Source organism: Hydra vulgaris, chromosome 03, assembly GCF_038396675.1.
Source record: "Hydra vulgaris chromosome 03, alternate assembly HydraT2T_AEP".
Taxonomy (NCBI): domain Eukaryota; kingdom Metazoa; phylum Cnidaria; class Hydrozoa; order Anthoathecata; family Hydridae; genus Hydra; species Hydra vulgaris.
The window spans coordinates 9,831,840-9,856,396 of NC_088922.1; the positions used below are offsets into that span (position 1 = coordinate 9,831,840).

Below are 24,557 nucleotides of genomic sequence, written 5' to 3' on the forward strand. Positions count from 1 at the left end.
TATAAAAATTAAAAAATAATTTAAATTGTAAAATAATGGAACTGAAAAAAGTATAAGATTATTTGATAAAAATAACGAATTATTGAAATTGTAAAATTATTATCTTGAAAGTATTTACTTTTTAATAATAGCTAATCCATATTTTTTTTTTTTTTTTTTTTTTTTTTTTGTAGTCTGTTTTTAATAAATTAAGTTTACTATATTTAATTAATTATGTTTACATTGATCAAAATAATCATTTTCTAATTATGATAAACAATGCATCTTAATATTAAGTTTACTTTAAACAGTTGTTGTTGAAGACCAATAATTAACAATATTGCAATGTTTACGACCTCAAAAATCACTTTGTATTCAATTTCAAATAACACTTTGGAATCTTTTTTATAAAATCTACACCTTTTTTATCGAATACATTTAAAAAATTTTTGCGCATAAAAGCAGGTATATGACTAAATGTAATGGTGTATGAAATGATTAAATGAAGGTGTATGATTAAATGTAGTTTTTATTAGTATTACATTGTGCAATATAAAGTATATTATATTATATTTGTATATATTACATAATGTTATGTATAGTAAATTATTATAAAAAATAAAAACCTTAAAAAAATATAGAGAATATCTTTATGTTAAACTCACAGATGTAAATTGGATATTAACTGGACTATCAAATTGTATTTTCTTTTTTAAACTAAAAACCATTTGTTTTTGTTGAAATCCTCCCATGGAAAGCAGTTCATCAAATGAAAAAGTGCCTCTGTACACAGAAAAAAAAAACAATAAATAACTTGGTTATCTTATTTGTATAGAATATGTAAAATTGAAAAACTTTTTTATTCGGTAATTACAACATGTTTTAACAATGCTTACTGTTTTGCTGGCCCTTCAGTCATTATTACATATCTTAATGATGGCACACTAAATTTAAAGAAAAGTTAAACTATATAATATCATAAAGTATATAAACTATAATATAAGAAATTATGATAATTTATATAATTATATAACATAATTATTTATGATATATACCTTTTAAAAAGTGACATTAAACTATTATAATAAACTTCTTTCTTTTCTTATTTTTTTATAATTTTATTTTTTATATATTTATTTAATATTTTCAGATGTGGAAAACAGTAATGTGGCGCCTGGAAAAACTGCTTTTTTTAAATTCATTTTTATTCCAAAAAAATAGGGCCTTGAAATTTGGCCCTTTAAACCAGAATATGTTACATAGAGGGACATCTACTACTGTAGGTATATTATAGTGGTCTGCGGAAATATTACAGCAGCATTTTTTTTCTGTAACTGGTTTATCAACTTCAAGTGAATTTCTACTCAACTGGTAAAAAAAATTGGTTGTCTAGAAATCATGTTCCAAAATCAAAAAATTGTGTATTTTTGCCTAACGTTGAGAAATATCTTTTAATGCTACCAATTGAATATACTTTCTATAGTATTTTTTAAACGCAATAAAACTTAATTAGATTCAATCTAATTAAGTTTTATTGTGTTTAAATATTCTAATTAAGTTTATTGCATTCAAATTTTTTAAACGCAATAAACTTAATTAGATTGATGATTGATCATCATGATGATCAAGTATTGATCACCATCATGATCAAGTATTGATCATCATCATGATCAAGTATTGATCACCATCATGATCAAGTATTGATCACCATCATGATCAAGTATTGATCATCATCATGATCAAGTATTGATCATCATCATGATCAATTATGCCACTTATTCAATACTCACGACCTTGCTTATTTTTCTTTAAATTAAAACAAACACTATCATGTTATTAAATACATAGAGTAAACTGGGGTATAAGTAAACGGTTTAGCTTCAAATTCAAATGTTTTTTTAAAGAAAAAAAAATTTATTTATTTTATTTTTTTGTTTTAAAGAGAATTTTTTACATTATATAAATATATAAAAATTAAGAAAAAATATTTTGAAATTCTTTAAAAAAATCGATTTTTATAAAGAAAAAAAACATTTACTTTTCCCCTTATAAGTGGGGAAAAGTTAATCTTTAATAACAATTTTTTAAGATATTAACTAAATCGAAACTAAATAAGGATATTAGGAAAATCAAGCAAAGTTAATTAAAAATAAAATGAAAACTAATCTTATTAGAAGTTAAGTTTACAAAAAACTATTTTAATCAAATATACAAAAAAACTATTTATTAATTAAAAAAAAGAGATGTTTCATCAGCAGAAGCAGGTTCGTTGCATTTTTTCATGCAAAAAAAATCTTCACCAACTCGGTATTTTTGGGGTAAACGCATTTTGAAGTTGGCAAATCGTTGGAGTTTGATGCTGACTGATGTTAGATGATGATATGGGCTCGGTTGAGGATGATGAAACAGGCTGAGATGATACTTGAAATGTTTGAGCAATTTGTAATTTTCTAGATAAATAGCAATATTTTTTTTGATAAATAGCAAAGGCTGCCATATTTATTTATGTTTTAAATAATTAATAACTATTAATTAATTTAACCATGCTTATCTTAATGTAGAAGTGTGAGCAATTACTCTTCCCCCGAAAAACATTTATATTGGTTTTTTGCTAACTAGCAAATTGAATTTTGAAAAGAGAATCTTGATTATCATAAAATTTTCTACTAAGCAGCTTTTTTTGTTTAGTAAAATTTAATTTTAGTTTTGGGAGTTTTGAAGTTGATTTTTTAGAATAAAAAAAAATTTTTTTTTACAAGGGTGAGAATTTTGAGGTTTGCTAAGGCAAAATTAAATTTTTTAAAATTATTTTTACACCTTTAGATAGAGCACAAAGCTCTCAATTACAAAACGGTGCCTCGCATCTTTAAAGATTTTTTGTTTTAGCTTTCAATAAATGCAAAAGAAACAAAATTGCTAAACTGTTCACTTTTTTTTTGTTTACTCTTACCCCAGTTTACTCTACTCTTTCCAAGTTTTTTTAATTGCTATTATTTAAATAATTTAATTAAATGTTATTTTTCTAATTCTCAATCTTATCTTCCATTGATTCTCTCATTTCACAGCAAAATTCTAACAAAAATAAAAATCAAATTTTTGTGGTCTGTAAACTCAATTTATTTTGGTATTTAGTAATATCCCTGATAATTGCACTTACACATAGTTTTTTGTTACACAAAATAAAAGTTTTAAAATTTTCAAAATTTAAAGATTTGCTGATTAAAATTTTGAAGTTTTGAAGACTATTTTTATTAAAATAACTTCAAATAGAATATCAAAAAGATTAATATTTAAAATTTTCAAGACTACAGCCTAACTAAATAGTGAGTGATTTGGCTCCCGGTCCTGGCTAAAAATGAGACTTTTTGCCAACCCTGCCCTTACCCTGGCATATATGATAAGATTTAGCATGGGTTTATAGCCAGGACTAGAAAAAAATTTATAATACTTTATTTATTATAAATTTATGCATACATTTACTTTTTATTAAATATTGGCATATATTTACAGCCCTCGGAATTAGGTTGGGCATTTGGCAATGCCGATCTAACTGCCAACCTCTAAAAGATTGAGGTCAGCAAATTATTACCAACCTCATTTTTCCTAATTCCAAGGTTGTATTTATATATTTTTAACAACAAACTCACTTCCAACAAGATAACAAGCAACCACTATTAAGTTATGAGTTACTAGAAAATAAAGGATATGGTTAGAAAATAAAGGAAACGGTTAACTAAAGACTTAAAGAGTTGTAGGATGTATAAGTCAGGAAAACATGAAGATGAGTAAAAGTTAGGAGATTTTGTTGATGTGCAAGGAAAAAAAACGGATTAACAAAAGTTTTTATAGCATGAAAGGACAGATACAGTGAAAGGATGCCACTTGCTGAATAAGAAACCAAGCGAGAATGAGTTTTGGTTGAACAAACTTGAGATGATAGCTCATTTGAACATTGACAATGATAGCATTTGAAGAAAAAAGGAAGAAATGCAACCTTACGACAATAGGAGAGTTTTGCAGATAAGTTTGGCAGATAAAACAGGTCGAATTACATTTATAATGTGCTTTTAGAATTTATCCAAGAGTGAGAGTATTGTTATTCATCAATATAGGAATGCTGACAATATTGCAATATTTATTTGCAGTAAATAAACTTTTTTCCAACAAAAATTGTGAAATTTTAGTCCAGACTTAAAATCCACAAGTCACTGCAAGCCCCAAGCTATTACAGGAACAAGATCAGATTAAAAATCAGCTTCATGTTCAAAGCAATCAAAAAGTGAAGACTTTTTGTCAAGACAATAGTATAAAGTTGAGTTTTCAGCAAAAAGAGCCACTTTAGAACTTTTATGAAGATTGTTATTGTAGATAAGAAACAATACAGGAGCAAAGTTAGAACCTTGCAGTACCCTGAAAGTTACTCAAAAATAAAGAAAAGTGTAGACCTTCAAAAATAACTTTAATAATACAGTTAGAAAGAAATGATTTAATAATCTTAAATCCTTTATATAAAGAAACTAATAATAGAGTGAAAACTAATTATAGGATAGCTAGAGAGGTCAAAGTATTTTTTTAAATTTTGAAAAAATAGGAACCACTTATTTAGCACTAAATTAATTAAAAAATATTTGGGTATTAGCATGTAGAGAGGTAGCAGCTTTAGGAGAAAATGGTAGTGGTAAAAGTAAGAAAACTTGGAGAGCACATTACATATTGTATGAAAAAAATAAAAGGGATAGGTTAAAGCTTTATGGTGATGATGATTATATTGAATATGATGATAATTTTGATGATGATGATGATGATGATGATGATGATGATGATGATGAATATGATAAGGATGATGATGATCATGTTGATCATGATGTTTATATACGCACATATATGAAAAATATAACATGAATTTCAAATTTAAAAAAATATATACTTTAGGATGTATAAATGCTTATGCAGCCCCAATCACAAACCCGGCCCCGGCAATATTTTATCAAACCCGACCCCGACACCAGTCAAATTTCAACCCTGGTCATTTACTATAACTATATATCCATCTTGTTTATATATTTTTAAAAATTATAAACATTTATAAACAGTTTTAAATAGTTTTTTATTTTAAATTTGATAAAAATTCTTTCTCTATGGGCCCATATTAAGTAAACTGATCCTATATTTGGGCAGCTCCATAGCTGTAATAAAAGCAACTTACCAACAAAAGAGAAAAAATCTGAAAACCTAGCCATAATATTACAATTAAAATAATCAGTTCTGTTCAGCAAAACAAGTTAATGCCAGGAAGGGTATTAACCATTGCTTCAACTCTTACTTAATGCCATATTTGACAGAAAAATTACATTATGGGAAATTGTCTAATTTAAACAAGTGTGGAACCATAAATGTTAAATTTAAAATTAAAAAAAAAATCATTTTTAAAGCAGTTAATACTGTCTAAATTTAACAAAGAAAATTTTTTCTAGCATTTGCTTTTAACCTGACAATTTAACTATTTAACCTTAGCCAGGCTTAATATAAAGGCTAAATTTAACTGGGGCTAAGGTCACAGACCAAGCATGATTTTAAGACAACTAAAAATATAACCATTTAATTTTTTAACATTTGAGTAGAAATCAATTAACGCAGCAAACTTACAAAGAAGTAGATCCTAAACTCTTTTTTATTTAATTATTTTTTTACTTTTATATTTAATCATTTTTTGAAAAAAAAGTCAATTAAAAAACCTCTTTGCATTTAGGTCTCCTGGTAGAGAGTTGTTGATTTCAGGAACAACATTACTAAGTATTTCATAAAAGTCAGATGTCTTGAACTTTGGCATAAGAAAAAGAGCTTTCATCTCAACCTGTTTTTAAAAATAAAAATGACTAACATTATTTTCAATAAAACAGGAAACTAAAAAAAAATCAAGGACATAATGTAATGGCTACAACTTTAACTATAACTTTTAAATCTCCGATTACATTTGTTTAATCTCCAGTCACATTTGTTTAATCTATATCAAATTTATTAGTACTTTAATTAGAACTAAAAAAGTGACAGTATTATAGAAACAGCTTGCTTCATTTAAAGGAATTGATAAAACTTGCGACTATAAACTTCTCTATAAGTCAAAATGTATATTCAAGATATTTTCTGTCTTCAGCTACAGTTTAGAAAAAGAAAGAATGAGATGAAGTAATAAATCAATTTTTAGTATTTTTTATTAAAGATAAATAACAAAAAAAAAAAAACTATTACAAAAAACTCACAAGAAAAATGTTCCCTCACAAAACTAAGTTTTAAACATCAAAATTTTGTTCAAAATATGTTTTCATACACTTTGAAAAATAATGAACTGGATTATTGAATAATGGTCTTAATTTTGCTTTACTGCAACCGTTTATAAAAAGATGAACATTTTTGCGAAGGTTGATAACACTGCACAAATTCGCTCAACTTATAAACAAATATTAGGAATCTCAAGTTAAAAGTGAACTTGTTTAGCAAATTATGTATATAAATACACACTATCGAAGGTTGTTTAAGAAAATACAAAATATTAAAGACAACAAAAAAATAAAAACATCATAATCACATGACCAGACAATGGGAATGGTATCATTATTCTTAACAAAGTTGACTAAAAAAAATCTTTTAATATTATGAGAACTAAACTTAAATAATTAAAAGACGAACCCACTACCAAAAGAGAAGTGACTTTATAAGAGTATCTTAGAAAAGTTAAAAAACTCTTGCATTTTAAAAAAGATGTTTATAGTAAAATTTATCCTGTTAGCTCACTAACAGCAAAAACTTATGCTTCATCTAAGATCTATAAACTCATTAAAGATTTTTCACTACTATATTTTTGACCAACTATTGCTACAATTAGGACATTTAACTATAAATCTCTCTGATTTATTGTTATTTATTTACCAAAAATCTTTCCTTTTGACTCTTTTTCTTTTAAAAATAAAAAAATGAGGTATGTTACTACTTCAAAAGCATATGCAAATATGCAAACTTAAAAGACAAGCATTTCTTAATGATTTTTGTGGTCCAAAAAGTACATGCATTAATTTTAAAATTAACTTTGCCCGACCTGACCAACAAATAACTAAAATTATTATTCGTCTAACAAAGTTATTTTGCATTAAAACAAATTTTAAAAAATTCTTTTTTAAAAAAAACTTCAAACAATATACTTTCAAGATTGTTTCATTGCAAATTAGGATTCACGATCACCTAATTCCTACCTTGGATATATGTCAAAATTTTACAATAATCTTTGCTGATTTAATTGTATCTCCAGAATAAGAAGCTTGACCAACCCACAACACCTTTCCACTTTATCATCTATATTTCTATCATTCTATATATATGACTTGTTCTACATTTAACTTGCATTACACTTCAACAACTTTCAACAACTAGTAACTAAATTCAAACTATTAATGTTTAGCAATTTCATTAAATTTAGTCTGAAAAAAAATTAGTTAAGGAACTTCGATTCTGAAAAAAACAACAAAAGAACAAATTTCTAACCAAAAATGCTGTTTAACTCACCTTACAAAGTAAGGTAAGTTTAACTTACCTTACTTTGTAAGGTTACATTTAACTTACCTTACTGTGTAAGGTGAGTTAAACAGCATTTTTGGTTAGAAATTTGTTTTTTTGGCATTTAGTAAGTAAAAAAATGGTTTCAATTCTCAGATAGGATTTTCATACAGTTCACAATACTGATTTTAAGTTTAGATGAAAATCAGTATTGTGAACTGTATCAAAACTTTAAAAAGATGTTGTGAGTATTTATTATAAAAATAAAGAATATTAAAGTAGAAGCAACATTTTTAGGAAAATAAACATATTATTTTGAAAATTCGCCATTATTAAGTTACCATGCAACTTTCTAAGAGTTTTCTCCAATGTCAGATCATATTTTTGTAACAAAGATTACTGTTGAGTTGTTGAATTATAGAAAATCAGTTTATCCGATATTTAATAAAAGTTAGTATTTACAAAACTATCAATTTTATACCTTTGTAAATATTTATAACTAAAAAATAACATTTAATTTTAAAAAATAGTAATACTTTTTCTGATTGACCTTATTTAAAGCAAAATGCAATTCTTTACTTTTGTATGCTGGATTTACATTTACCTAAAATAAAGAATTATAACACATATATAGAAATAATTGTCGTAATAATTATTGTCAAAATTTTATAAAACATATATATGTACATATATATATATATATATATATATATATATATATATATATATATATATATATATATATATACATACACATATATATATATATATATATATATATATATATATATATATATATATATATATATATATATATATATATATATATATATATTAGCATTAAATTATTATTGTCCTAATAATTATTGTCAAAATTTTATAAAACATATATATGTATATATATATATATATATATACACACATACATATATATATACACACATATATAAATAAATATATATATACATATATATATATATTTATATATATATACATATACATACATATATATATATATATATATATATATATATATATATATATATATATATATATATATATATATATATATATATATATATATATATATTAGCTTTAAATCATTAATTTGTACCAAAATCAATCCTGCTTTTGCACATGCTAAAAAAACTAACAACCATTCCATATGATTTTGACCCCATATGCCAACTCTATCTCCTGGTGTTAGATTAAGGGTCAATAAACCAGCAGCTAGGTCATCAACCTGAATTAAAAAACTTATTTCAAAAAATTAAAAAAAAAACAATGAAAAAATTGAACCTCAATAATCATTTTTAAGTTACAGGTCTCAGTAAAATTTTTAAGTTACAGGTCTACAGTAAAATGCACATAAATCTAAAATCAAAAAAATTAATCATTTGAAAAAAAATCAAAATCATCAAAAAAAGCAGTTTGAACAAATGAGACTAAATAATCCCACAAATGATAAAATTATTGTGATCAAAATTATAGAATCAAATTGTTAAGCATAAACTTTTTGTAAAAATACTTTTTCTATGATATAAAAAATATAAAGAGAAAGTATTTATTTTCTAATTACAATATATTATACAATGTTATAAAAAAAGAATACTTTACATGTTACAATAAATTTAAAAACCAAAAATAAATAGAACAACCATTTAAGTTTAACTTTTTGTTGATGTTGGAGTGTTTTAGTTGAAGAAGCAAATTTATTGTTTGAGTGTTATTGATGTTTATTTGAAAAATTTGCTTAAAAACAATGCATATGGTCAATGAATTGTTAACCTATGAAGAACAAACTTTGCTTATTACACAACTCAGTACAACACCCAATATTGCGCAATTACAATATACAACTCAGGAAGTTGTACTTTTATATCAATGTTAATAATACTTTTGCACATCTTTTAATTAATCTTATTAGTTTTAGTAGTGTAATTTATTATAGAAATGTCCAGCAAAATAAAGCTATTACAAGTAAGAAGGCTGTTACAGAAAGTGAGGCTGTTACAGGTTTGATGTAATCACCAACAAAGTATGTTTAACTTTATCATCTGAATTTAAACGAACACTGAATATTCATTAAACTTTGGTTATGAAGTTGACCAAATATTTGGTCCTCATAAAACATAGCCCAATAATAATATAATTCATTGTTAGTTTTACTATTTATTAAAAAAATTTTAAACCTGGTTTAAATTTAAAAAACCTGGCTTTGTTTTTGCAATGATTGCTACACAAATAATTCTCTTTTGACATGGTTAACAATTGGTATAATTCATTATTAGCAATTTGTAAAATTCTCCCTGAATATTATGATTGATATCCAAATAATTAAATTTGGGTATTATATCGGCATGAAGAAATTAAGATAAAAGGAATGCACACAAAAGTCATAGTGCTAAACACAAGAATCAGATAAAACTAAAAATAATGAATATAGCAATATATATGAAATTATATATATATATATATATATATATATATATATATATATATATATATATATATATATATATATATATATATATATATATGTATATATGTATATACAATTTTAATTTAAATTATGAAAATAAATGTTGCAAAATATTTATTATCAGTATTTAAATTCTTTTCCATCTATCAAAAACTATACTAATATTAGTATTAAGTAATATTAAATTTCAGAAACCTTAGTGCAAGTACCACCAAATTTTTTGGTATAAGTTTCAGCCAAAAATAAATATGAGTATAAATTAAACTTTGTTTACCAAACTTAAACAAACAGTAATACTCAGTTTTCAGTCAAGTTAAAGAGAAATATTCATTAAACTACTGTACCAAAGTTAAACAGTTATTATTTGCTACTCATTTAATGAAAACACTATTTGTGAATGTTTAGTTAGAAAGCTGCAATAGGTTAGAAAACTGTTATAGGTTTGAAGGCCATTACATGCAAAAGACAGTCACTTTACTGCTACATTTCCATGATTTTGGTAATACTGGCACTAACAGTGCACTTTAATAACCTCAAAAAATAAAAAAATAAAAATTAGCATGAGAAATTTGCCTACAAACAATTACTTATATTATTTCATAACTTATGATTTAATTTTTTACATTTAACAAAGATTGATTGATTCATTAAATTTCAAGTGAATCTACATTCCATTCCTCCTAATTAAGGGAATGACAGAAAATGCTGAGCAAAAATAAACAACTTTTGATGTTGGACAATTAAAGAAAACAGCTTGATTAAAAAAAAATAACCTTTTTGTGTAATTGTGAATATGTCTTCCTTCTTTTATCATTACAAAAAATAACAGCTTCTTTTTCTGGAAATTTTTCTGTGGCTTCATCCAACAAAGTTCCAATTGTTTTAGAAAGAAGTTTCTTGTTTGATGTACTACCATGATCATAGCTTTGAATCAAAACTGAACATAGTCTTCTACAATTAAAAAAATAACTGCATTTGTTTTAACTACATTATTTTACATTTTATGTGTACATTTATTTTAACTTTTACATTTGTTTGCATTAATACTTAAGGTGGTTAAATTTAATTAAGCTTTAAAAATAGATTGATATACTTTATAAACAAATGTTAAAACTATTTTAAATAAAATTTCAAGTACCAAAAATCAAATAATAAGATATACTACATATTTCAACTTTAAGTAAGCATAAGTACAAGTGCACAGTATAAGTGCACAGTATAAGTGCACAGTATAAGTGCACAGTATAAGTGCACAGTATAAGTGCACAGTATAAGTGCACAGTAGAAATTCTACTAACTTTAAGTATAAAATGTGCACAGTTTAGAAGAAAAATTTTTATACAGACAAAAATATGGTTAAAACTGCAAAAAAAAAATATGCTTGTCTAAATAATACTATTATATGTTACGATAAAAAAAATGTGAAAGAAGCCTAACAGCAATTAAAATTTTAACATTAAAACATTATCTTATAACATGAACATCACAGCATTTAAAATAGCAACTAATGATTTTAGAATGAAAAGTATAAGTTTTTTAAATCTCAATTTGTTTCCTCAGACACAAGTTAGAAAATAAAATGTTAATATTAGAATCTGAAATTTCATCAATTACAATACTGTTTAATTCCAACCAATGTTTTACTATTAATTAGCTTGATAAGCTAAAAACTTAGCCATACAAAGAGAAAAGAAACTGAATTAAAATCACTAATCCATATATCTTTCTCCACAATTGAATCACTACTTTGCACATCAACAAACTTTAGCCCACAAAACAAACTAATGGCTGACCTAACTTCTTAGTAGACTTGAGTGATACTTATTCATGTAACACTAATTGAAAGGAGATGCGCTTGAACTTTGCTTGAAACCATAAAAATCCACTAAGATTTTAAAATATAGCAGAATTGTTACTTTATAAACATGAATACAGCATTATAAACATTAGAGAAATATTGTCTTTCTAAATTGATAAGCATAGCACATGAAAACTAACAACATCAGAGCTGATGTAAATAACCCAATATCAAAAACTGATTGCCAACTTGCATCCACTGCTAAAGATCCATGATTGTAGACATTCTAATAAAATTATTACAAGTACCAAAATTTCACAACCATCAATAGTAAACATCCATTCTGAGTGGTAATAGAATTACCACTCAGAACTAATTGAATAATACAAACTGACTATATTGTACTAAAAAACCACCTTCAAAATTTAATTTAAAATAAAACTTATCCAGCTGAACAACAACAAAATTACTGGAACAGAAAAGAAGAAGTTTAAGAAGCAAGATAACGATTAACAGACAACTGAAGTCAATGTTGTATTTATTTAATTGTTTTGACGTTTTAACGTCTTGCTTTAGTTTCTTGAGCACCTTAGATGTATTAGATACTAGCCTTCAACTCTCAAAATGTTGACTATGGTTTTTTTTTTGTGTGTGTCAACATAGTGGCGCTATAAAACATTTTTCAAATTGCCTTCGTGTCTTCCCGTAAAGTGTTGCAATATTTGATAAATTTGAGCAGGAGTCACTGGTGTTGTTGTTAAATTTTGAAGTTGGCAAATCGTTAGAGTTTGATACTGACTGATGTGGCTGGGATGAGGATGATATAGTAGGCTCGGTTGAGGATGATGAAATTAGCTTGGATGAAGATGATGAAGCAGGCTGAGATGGTACTTAAAATGTTTGGGCAATTTGTAATCTTGATTGATTAACTTTGCTAATGTCATGTGGAAACAAACCAATGTTTTAAAATCCAGCGATTATTTGTGTTTGTGTAAATGCGTTACTGAAGCTAAAAGTTTTACTTGTAGTTGCAAGTAAAAAATTTAGCTCCGATAATGTAACTTTCTTTTGTTAAGTTGTTGAAATTTGTAGCTGTAAAAAATTCTGTAAGTAACTTGCGCAAAACTTGTTTAACATGACAATATACACTTACGTTTAACAGTTGAAGTATGTGGGATGAATGAGCCGGTAAACATATCAGCCTGATGTTATTGTCAATGCAAATTTGTGCAACATTGTAAGTAACATGTGTGATGTGTAGGGTGACCATTGTCCTGTCAAAAAAATCCCATTCTCCAAATAAAGTTTGCCAAATTAAAGTTTAATAATAATTCTATAAATTATTGAAAATTTAATGACTATTAAAAACTAATAGAAAAAGAACATAAAAAATTATTAATTATTGTTTAAAACTTGTAATAAAATTGCCGCTATTGGTATAACTACATGCTTGCATAACTGCAAAAATGTCTCTTGGAAAAAAACTTTTTGAGAATTGGGGTTTTCCAAGAATTCCTAAAATTGCTTGGAAAAATTTTTTTTCTAAATTTGCAAATAATTTTTTGCAATGCGTTCCAACAACAGCAAATCTTATTAAAAAAAAAAAGCAAGAAATAAAGTACAATTTAAAAAATTACAAAATTATTTGGTTTAACACCCACAAATGCTATTTCTTTAAAAGTTTTGCCTGAAAAGTTAAATAAGTTAAATGTTTTTTGATTATAACAAAAGAATATAAAACTGGTTCTAGAAATTTATTTAATGAGGAAAATAGATTTCTTTACTTTACTGGTTGCTTCTATTTAAAACGTAAATTAAATACGTGTATTAATACATAAATTAAATACCTTTAATAACAAGAATGTTTTTTTTTTATTACAACAAACTGATACTAGAAATTTAAAAAACAAGAAAACTAGATTCGCTGCTTGCTTGAATTTCAATCACAAAAGCAAACTTAGATGTTTCAATGAACCATAGTTCATTGAAACATTTAAGTTTGCTTGAACCATTTAATTAAATTTGCAATGAACCATAGTTCATTGAAACATTTAAGTTTGTCCAAATTTCCCACATGCAATGCGTCTGCGAACACTCGGCCGAATCCCCAACCGACTAAACTGATAAACACTGAAATAAAAACAAATTCAAATGCTGTACTTAGCATGGTAGTTTTACCTTTACCATGTGATTGGACTTTGTTGTGCAAAAATATTGGCTAGTGGATAAAAAGAAAGGAATCAATCAATTTTATCAGAAATAGTTTCAAAAATTGTGCAGTCTTATATGTTTGAGTAAAGTAGTGCTATGGGGTCATTCCATATGAAATCATCCAGACCATGTCACCTTTGTGTCTCAGAATTGCTTTATTTTTACATCATTTGCTGTCTATATTAAATAAATAATAACTGCGAAAATTTTAGATAAAAATATACATGGATTGTTTCAACAAATCAACTTTGACAAAAAAAACTACTTTTAGGACTTGATATTCTTAAGAAAAACCTCATTTATCCAATTTTTTTCAAACTTATTGACTTATAAATTTTTTAATTGAAACTTTAATAAAGTGTTATTTAATAACTAGTATAGGACATATTCATAGTCATGGACATATAAAAGGGGGAAAAGGGGAGGGGTAACACCCCCCTCTACCTCCTTAGATTTTTGTATTACATAAAAATGAATTAATAGTGATAATTAACTTAATTCTATTTCTAAAATAGAATTTAGAAACATAATGAAAAAAAATGTTCATGAGTTTTCAAATTGTTTTGCTTGTATTTCAAACTTGGTAAATTGTTTTGCTGCATTTGAATTTATTTTCATAATATATTTCAAATTGTTAAATGCCTAACACTTTAAAATATTTTTGAAATAAAAACTATGGTGTTTTGAAAGATTGTCTTTAAAAATCATATTGTAAATGCAAGAGTTTTATTTAGTTATTCTTTTAGCTAGTGATTTCAAAAACAAATATAATAAATATGGAGAAATGTGACATTGAAAAAACTTTCAACATTTGTTGCCACAAAACTGTACTTTCTAGAAAACAAAGTTTTATTGAACTCAAAGATCTTTCTTGTGAACAGCAAGAAGAAATAATGTGATGAGCAAATTTAGTTTAATCAAAATTCTATGCTGTTAGCATAAGCAATTCTATGAAAACTTTTTTAAGAGAAAAATTACAAAGACAACATTTATTATAGTGAATATGTTAATTAAAAGAAATATATTTTATTGAGATTCATGATTAAATTTTAAGTTAATTTTAAAACTCAGTTAAACTTTTATGTAATGTAAAGATTTCTGTGTGATCAATGTGTTTTTAGGCAATGTTATAATTTCTTGCTAGACTTGGCAAAAGTTTTAGAAAAAAATAATGTAATGCCAGGTTGGAAATTCTGCAGCAAATTGTTGTAAAAGCAGTAAAAACTGATGAAGATTTTAGTTCACAGGAGGAATGGGAATCAAGAAATGAGAAAAAAGTTTTCATTAGCATATGATATTGATGCAAATATTAACACTTAAAGTGCAAATGTTAACGCTTATACCAGAATCATGAACACATAAAAACATATCAAGTTACTTTGAAGTGTCTGAGTATCTTGTTCGAACTTCAAGACATGTTAAAAATGAGCAAGGGATTCTACCATTGCCAGGAAACAAAATTGGAAACCCTCTTTCCCCAAAACAACCCAGTTAGTAACTAACTTTTATCAAAATGATGAGTTTTCAAGAATTATGCCAGGCAAAAAAGATTTTGTTAGTGTTAAGAAAAACTAACATGTTCAAAACAAATTTTTACTTCTTAATCTTCATGAATTACATGTTGTATTTAAAAAAGACTATCCTAATGTCAAGATCAGTTTCTCAAAGTTTTGTACTTTGAAACCTAAGTGGTACATTACAACTAATGCATCAGGTGCACACAATGTATGTGTATACATCATCACCAAAATACAAAATTTCTAATTGATGCAATTAGGTGGAATAAATGTTATAAAGATTTTATGAGTTTAATTATTTTTTCTCTTGAAAACACGAATTGTATGCTGCACTGATTTAAGCTATGCCCTGGTATTCAAGCATTAAAAAGTTGTTTTAGTGCATCAGTTTATAGACCATAAGCTAGAAGAAGATGTAGTATTCAAACAAAGAGTCTGATCGTACAACACAATATCTCGTGTTGTACGATCGATCGATGATATCTCAACAGTCCATATATATTTTTAGCTGTAACTTTTGCAGTAATTATTTATTTAATATGGACAGCAAATGATGTAAAAAAAAACCAATCCTGAGACCTATGGGTGACATTTTTTTTTATTATTATTATTATTTTTTGAATGATTTCATATGGAATGCATAACCTGCATAACCTTCATATTGAATGAAAGCCGCATACAAGAATAATCAAAGGACAATCTGATTTTACTATGAAGATCAAGCTTTTGATTATTGGAGTCTTGGGGAATCAAAGGACAATACTTAAATTAGTCTCACAAAGAGCAAGTAAGTAAATTTTAAATCATTCAACACATGAAACTTCAAAAACATTCAACACATGAAACTTCAAAATCATTCAACACATGAAACTTCAAAAACCAAAAATATTCAAAAAAAAACAAAAAAACTTTTTAAAATTATTTTAAACTTTTACAAAAAATATTTGTAAAAGATTAAAATAATTTTGTAGTAATGCTGGTTTTCTAAGTTTAATACTTTTAGGTATTCTAGTTATATTTGAAATTATTAAAAAACTTGATTCCATCCTAGAAAGTACAGAGCACCCTAAGCAATAATCTAAACATAAGCTATATACAAGTCTTGGTTCTTCTAATCAATCCAAAGTTGTAACAAAGGGCCCTTTATGTGATCTCAAAATGCATGATGTAATATAGACTAGTGTAGATGTAAACACAGTTTTACATCTACACTAGTCTATTGGGTGAAGAAGAGGAGCAAGACTGGTGAAAACACCCTTTAAGTTTACACCTTAACGTATCACTGTGTCTTGAATTTTACATTGCAAACAATTATCTCATAGCAATGTTTAGCAATGTTTGCAAGTACAACACACAGTAAATTTATTTGCTCTTATGCTTCTAAAAACACCAACACATGATCAACTTAGATTTGTGGTTGACCAAAAGCATGTCTATATATTTTCATGATTTAATTTTATAGTTTCGTGGGCAAAAAAATGTGAAAGAACTATTTTGGGGAATAACCAAAGTTAATATAAACGACAATTTTTATTTAACAAATTAAAAAAAATATATATTTTTTTAATTTAGATTGGATTTTTTAAAAATAAATCCAGGGTTTTTTTTTATATTGAATTTCCCTACATAAAAAAGAAAACTTATCAAGTTAAACTATAATATAACATCAAAACGAAATATTTAAAAAAAAATTTTAATGCTCATTATTTACGAATTATCGAAGACTCTAAATTAATTTCATTTAAGCTTTCATTAATTTCAAACAAGTTCATTAACTTCAATGTTTTCTAAACTAAAGAACTTTCTTAAACCAAATTGCCTGTTTTCTCAATTCTGAGTCTGTTTCTAATGTTTGAATGCACAAGACCAAATTATGAAAATATTCTTTCAACACCTCCAGATGAAGCAATAGCAGTAACTGGTCAACAACTTCCAGTAATTCCTGATTCACATAATCATTTTGAGATTTGCACCAATCACATAGTTTTACAGTTTTGAGAATAATTTCATGAAACTTAAAGTTTGTGCAACTTCTGCTTTAAAAATTAAGCAAAAGTTAAAGATAATCTGGATTTTTTGAAGATGTTAAGGCCATTCCAATCTCTATTTCTTTATCAGTTAAATCTTTACCTCTTTATTTAGGATTAACCATATTAGCCAAGAAATGTCTGATGTATTCTTTCACTTTACCTTTCAGTATTTTGGCTAAATATTGATTTGTTTTTTTAACATCTTCACTTCCAACAAGACTGCAAGCAACCACTAATTAGAGTTGAAAGTTGCTGGAAGAGAAAAGATGAAATTTTTAGAGCAAGATAACGATTAAAAGACAATTTAAAAGATTACAAATTGTATGAATCAGGTAATCAAGATGAAGGAAGCAAATTCCAATGAACAGATGTTCGAGAAAAAAAACTAGACAATTAAGAATTTTTGGAGTACTTAGGAACTGTCACAGTAAAAGGATGAGACTTATTTTTATAATTAAATGACAAGTAACACAAGAATAAATTTTAGTATTGGGACAAGAGACACTAGCTCTTCAGAGCTGTGCTCATTATAGTATTTGCTTGAAAAGGGTCTCACTGTTGTAACAGTGAGATCCTTTTCAAGCTCAAATGTCCCCTCCAAGCAATCAGAGAGTGTTGGCTTTTTTTCAAGATAGGAATAAATGGTAGTATCGTCAGCCAACAATGTCGCTTACGATGTGAAAATTTCTGGGAGATTGTTAATGTAAATTAAAAAAAGTATGGGGCCAAGGATAAAACCTTAAGGAACCCTGAAGTTACAGGAAATGAAGTAGAGTGCTGTCCATTGAGGACAATTTTTATACTACAATTGGTAAGGAACAATTCATTAGTAGAACGAGAATCGAAATCCATATTGATGAGCTTTTTGATCATCAATATGGATTTTGTTCCTCTCCACATCTATCTAATGCACGATAAAACCTATCAGTTATTACCGTTAACAAATCAGCAGTAGAACCAGAAGTTCGAAATCCATATTGATGATCAGAAAGTATGTTACTAGATTCAAGATTAAGTCTTTGTTAATTAAAGATTTAAAAACCTTGCTTATGATATGAAGAAGACTAAGAGGACAGCAGTTAGACGAGTCAGATTGCTCTCTAGAGTTTTTGAAAATAGGGTCTAGAGTTTTTGAAAATAGGGGACAGATGTCATTTTCTAACAGGCTGGAAAACAAGACTATCATAAGCATTTGTTAAATAGTTTAAGTATAGACGACAGCTCTGGAGAACATTTCTGCAAGATTATACCAAGTATGTTGTCCAGGTCAAAATCTGAAATTACTATTATTCTCTATGTTTATGAGCAGTGAGTTAAACAAAAAATTTTTCTATAGAGTATTTATTCCTTAAGAGTTTTTTATTAGTTTCAACATTAAATTTTTATTTGATTTTCTTAATTCCAGGACAAGTTGACTTGGTAACATCATGTGAGGTTCATATCAACATTCTTGAGGCAGCTCTTTATCCTAATACAAAGTTGTTTCAGAATTTTTGCTTCCTAGTTCTTGGTATAGCCCATTCTCTAAAGAATTCTTCATAAATCCTCATTTGAGAAATATTTTGGAAGGTTTGGTAGGTTATCCACTTTTGTCACATATTTTATGAAATGCTTTTCAAAGAATAATCCGACTGTTTTGGTATAATGTGATAAAGTCTGGTCAGACCAAAATAAGTATTAGTCATCATTATGATACTATTTAATAAAATGTACTAGTCGTTTCTTGATGCAATGCATTCAAATTGGTATCTTTATCAAATTATCGTAACTGATACTTGTCTTTTTAAATTTGTGTGCTGCCTGTCTTAACTAATGTCCATGACAGTGATTAGACCTGATATTGAGGTGCTTAAAGTTTTTTTTAATCTATTTTTCTGGTAATCCAATAGATTCCATTAGCTTTTTTATAATCAGACCTATTTTCAGCAAGGAAGATTGTTTAGAGATGGTTTCACTAGGTATATTTTTTATTTATAAGTGTTCCAGGGTAAAACTTTTTTTTGTAAGATTGGTGCTAAATATCACAAAAAGTAAAATCTTCATATACTTGATGAACTCATTTTTTGAATAAAAATCATCTAATTAGGCTTATAAAAATAAATTTTAAAAATTACTTCTTTAAAATTATTATTTATATATAATTATCATATTTAGCTTAAATAATAAAAAATTACTTACTTCTTAAGAAATGTTTTATTTGAATGCACCAAGAATATTCTTTTCACATTCTGTCCTATAAATATTTTATTCATTGTTTAAAAACCTAATAACCTAAAGATATTTAAATATATTTCCTTTAATTATATTATTCATAACTTTATTACTCAAAATTAAGAAAAAAATCTATTATTATTATAAACGATACAATAATAAAAGATAATATAATAACAAAAAATATAGACAGTGCACAACAATTATTTAATGTATAAAAAGTTTTAATAAATTAAATGGTTGTTGTAATAAATGTAAGTAATAAATGCTTATCTCTTTGCATGTATTAACTAAATCATTCGATAGTGTTCTCAGATAAAAGGTCTAAGAATACTTTACACATGACTTTCAGACACAAAAATATCATTAGATTAAGCTTGAAATCTGCCAAGTAATATAAATTTAGTTTAAAATAATAATAGTATAAAGATATTTTTGTTTCTATATTCCAATCATTGCAATTTTTTGCAAAACATTATAATTTGAATTAAGTATAAGTATACTTAAATTTAAAGCTTGCTCCATGTTTGCAAATTATCTAATCTCAATTCACCAAAAAAGCCACCACAATCCCAAAGTTAATGGTAGTTAACAATTCATAATAATTCTCCTTTTTATGAAGAAGAGCACAGTGCAAAAGCTAATTAAAATTGATCTTTAACTTTGTGTATATGGTGGCATCATTTAAGAACATTGTACTCTCAAATAATAAAAGAAAAAGAAAATACAAGGAAGGTTGAAGTAGTATAATCAATATATATATATATATATATATATATATATATATATATATATATATATATATATATATATATATATATATATATATATATATATATATATATCAACAATATAGACAAAGACTTTAGATGTAAATGTAAACAACATGTCAACTGCTCTGTGTATAAAATGCAAGACAACAATACCAAGATCAATTAAACTTTTTTTTAAGAAGTTTTTTTTACCTTTATTGTTTTCATCGTGCTTTGATTTATATTATGCTAAGTTTAAAAAAAAAATTTAATTGACTCCATGATTGATATTTATACCCTAACTTTAGTATTTGGAATTTAAAGTATTTGCTTATTATCCCTTAAAAACACCAAACAAAAAAAAATTAACAGTTACCATTTACAATTAAAAAAGAAAATTTTGGGCAGTAAAGAGTGCAGAAACATCCTGAATAATTTTGTGAGCTACTATTTCAAGACTTGGAAAACTAAATTGTAGTAGTAGAATGTAAATGTCCTCTTTATCTTAGGTTCTAGAAGTAACAAGGAGTTTAAACTCTTTAAGCATTTTAAATTTTAAGTTCATATATATAATTAAAGGCAAAATGTGTAGAGCAAAAGATCTACTGTAAATGAGATCTCTATTTCATTTATAGTAGAATTACAATTAATTTTGTTCAAAAATAAAAAATTTTCTAACAAATAACATCAATAATTTCAAAACAATTCATAAGCAATAAAAATGATCTTCATGAATAGTATGATCAAAAGCATTTTACCTTAAACAAGATATAAAAAAGATGTCATGATTTGAATGAACAAGGCTAATACAAATGAAAAAATGATATTCACTAGATCAGTTCTTTTGTATGAACTAGCTACCAATTAACCATTAACCAAACAGAAGTGAAAATAGAAGTCTTCCTAGAGTCAGAGATAATTTGCATTGGTTGAGGCTAAGGATCAATTAGGGTTGAACAAAATTTCTTTAAAGAAACTTGGGAATCAACTTAAAAGTACTCAGTGGTAAACAAAGTTTTTTTTTGCAAACAATAGCTGATTAAGGTAATTTGCAAACATGCTGATTAAGGTAACTTCAACTTGACCTTAACTGTTAGTTTTTTTTTTTTAAAAAAACTCAAGAAATGAAGGACTTTTTTCTTTGGACGTTAAACTAATCAATGTTATGCCAGAATTATAAAACCTGTGCATACAGCATAAGTACAAAAGATAAATCAAGAAAAATCAAAATTTTTAAGAGTTTAGCCTATCATCATAAATTCCAGATATTTCTGAGATCATTAAAATGAAAGTTAATTTAATGATTTCAGAAATATATTACCTGTTAAAATTATTTAAATTAGGTATAAAGAATTATAATAATTATTATAAAATTATTATTGCTTTTTAATTATTTAGGTGCTTCAAGAAGTCCTAACGATCTTATCACAGAGCATCGTGGAACAGCATTTAACCAGGAAGTTCACATTGCCTTCTTTACCAATGATGCTTATATGGCCAGAGCCGGCTTCAAACCACAGACCTCCAGTTCTAAAGTGTGAACTCTAACCACTACACGTTGGCTGCATAATTATCATAATTATCATTATAAATTAAAATTATTATGATCGTTATTATAGAAAAATATAAGATAAGATCATAAATCCTAATCTATAAGCACATTTATGTACAGTGACTGAAAGTTTAGGACTGATACTTCATTTGCATAAAAGAAGACTAAAAAAAATTATGCCAATATAAATAAACACCCAAGTGGTATTTGATTGGCATATCATCAAACACCAAATAAAATTTTATTATTTTAAATAGACGTAATCCTCAGCATAATTCATGGAATCAATGAAGTACTAATTTTTATCACAATATATGATGACAAAGATTTATAAAATCTGAAGTGTAAATATGAAAATGATTAATAAAATATGAAAATATCAAATAACACAGTTCCAAAAATGAGGCATTTTAATGTTAACTTTTTTCTCAACATTATTCATGGGTAAAAAAAATTCAGTCATCTATTCATTTAAATTTTTCGAAATTTTTTCAGCATAAATGCTGACACAACTAAATTTTTTATTATTTTGAATTTAGTTTCATTGTATTACAATATACATTATTAAATTTTTACATTATTACATGTTACGTTATTACATATTAAATTGTATTACAATACAAATTACACTTTACAATGACAGTTTTATTATTTTAGTTTCATACAATGAAACTAAATTCAAAATAACAAAAAAATTTAATTGTGTCAGCATTTAGGCTTAAAAAATTTAGTAAAAGTTTTTATTGAATAAAAATATTTTTCTAGTGAAGTTTCAACTATTGAATCAATGAGGTCAATAAATAAATATCTGTCTAACTTTTTCTTTTAGACACTTTAAACTGTTTATTGACTTCATTGAAACCCCACTAGTTATTTACCACTTAATGACAGTTATATATATTGAATAGGTTACCTAGATATTAGTTGCCTACCAAGCAAACCACACCTTGGTAATCTAGTAGCAAGTTTTCATAGTAATTTTTATAGTGCAGATTTTACAGTTGTTAGTTACAAACTTAATGGATTTTGGACTCACCATCATCATCAATGTTTGCACTCATTATGATAATGAATGCAAGCACATTGATGATAATAGTTACATTTATTACATAGGTAACCTTGTAATAATTTATTAGAAATAGAAATATGAGGAACCCCTAAAAAAAAGTGGTGAGCCCACTTTATACATGACAATACTTATTTAACTTTTTTTAATTTTGATTTGATATTTCATAACAATTATACTATTTAATAAATAATATAAAAAGCTTATACATAAATTATGCATAACTATTTATATTATCATTATGCCATAATGATTAGATAAATAATTTGTACATAATGATTATCACTCCTTAGTGATTGTGCATTTATAATTTTTTAGCAGATCTTTTAAGAAATAAAGATATTTTAAAACTACTATTTAAAATAATTAATTAAATTTTTCAAAATTTAATTAAATTTTTCAAAATTTAATTAATCTAAAGCTAAATCGCTTTATTTAACATTAAAAAGTTTAACAAACATTAAAAAATTACCTACGCGGCCGTTTAAAAATAAATTTTTAATTTAGGAGTAATTGCCGTTAAAATGAGATTTATGAGATAAAGTCTCTTTAGTGTCTCGATAAAGTTATCAAAACTTTTAGGATTAGGAGATGTTAGCAAATTATATTTTAGGATTTTGAAAATGAGAAACTCTCATTTTCTCATCGAAGAATTTTGTAATGAGAAACTCGTATTTTAGCGCCAGTGTATAATGAAATTTGTACTCACGAGTTTTTTTTACTCCCAGTAATCTCATATGAAATTTTTAACTCGGAGTTAAAAAAGCGTATGACATTTTTACTACCTCTATTTTATTTTTACTCTCAAGTTAATATTAGCAGAGTTAGGGGTCGTCCATAAATTACGTCATGCTATAAGGGGGTTCGTGGTTTTCTGACGACTCATACAAAACTTGCTTCTTATGTGTTACGATTTTGTGACGAGGGGGAGGTCAAAAAGGGTCAAAAACCGCGTGACATAATTTATGGACGACCCCTTACATATCAATAAGACGTGCACGACTAATTTGCAGATTTATTTAGTTAATAAAAAGTTGTATAATAAAGCCAATTTCAGAAGGCAAACAAAGCCATTTGTAATCTATAATAATGAATTATATCATGTAAATAAAACTGCAAAAGTATATTTTTATTTCATTAATGTTAAAAAAAATTTTGTTATTTTTATCTTGTTACAACGAAATATCTCGTTGTATAATAATACAATTCATATTAGTAATATTCGGTTTCTTGTGTTTATCTGGATAAATACAAGAAGCTGAATATTTTAAGTAAATAAGAATTATCAAAACCTTTAAATCTGGTTTAACTGTCATTGCTTAATACTTTTTAGTTTTAAATTTATACTACATATAAGCAGTTTTTTTCTTTAGAGAAAAGTTATTTAGTGCAGAAATAAACAACAAAACAT

The 24,557-nt window shown here is 25.9% G+C and overlaps 1 protein-coding gene across 4 annotated transcripts in view; it reads right to left on the minus strand.

Annotated features, from left to right (window-relative positions):
- The window catches only part of LOC136077936 (medium-chain acyl-CoA ligase ACSF2, mitochondrial-like), a 54,134-nt gene extending 34,294 nt beyond the window's left edge, over positions 1-19,840 (minus strand). For 2 of the 4 annotated variants that reach the window (XR_010637384.1, XM_065792287.1), the window contains exons 1-7: positions 19,744-19,840; positions 10,783-10,960; positions 8,642-8,770; positions 8,078-8,131; positions 5,715-5,833; positions 876-923; positions 645-762 (exon numbers count right to left, since the gene is read on the minus strand). Coding sequence is in view for 3 of the 4 variants with exons in the window: in XM_065792287.1 (XP_065648359.1) it covers positions 645-762; positions 876-923; positions 5,715-5,833; positions 8,078-8,131; positions 8,642-8,770; positions 10,783-10,960; positions 19,744-19,817 (720 nt within the window). In the remaining variant the exon portion in view is untranslated. Of the gene's footprint in view, positions 1-644; positions 763-875; positions 924-5,714; positions 5,834-8,063; positions 8,132-8,641; positions 8,771-10,782; positions 10,961-12,960; positions 13,082-19,743 lie in introns of all 4 variants that reach the window. The other 2 variants (XM_065792289.1, XM_065792288.1) reach the window with 2 other exon arrangements.
- Between the last annotated feature and the right edge of the window lie 4,717 nt (positions 19,841-24,557).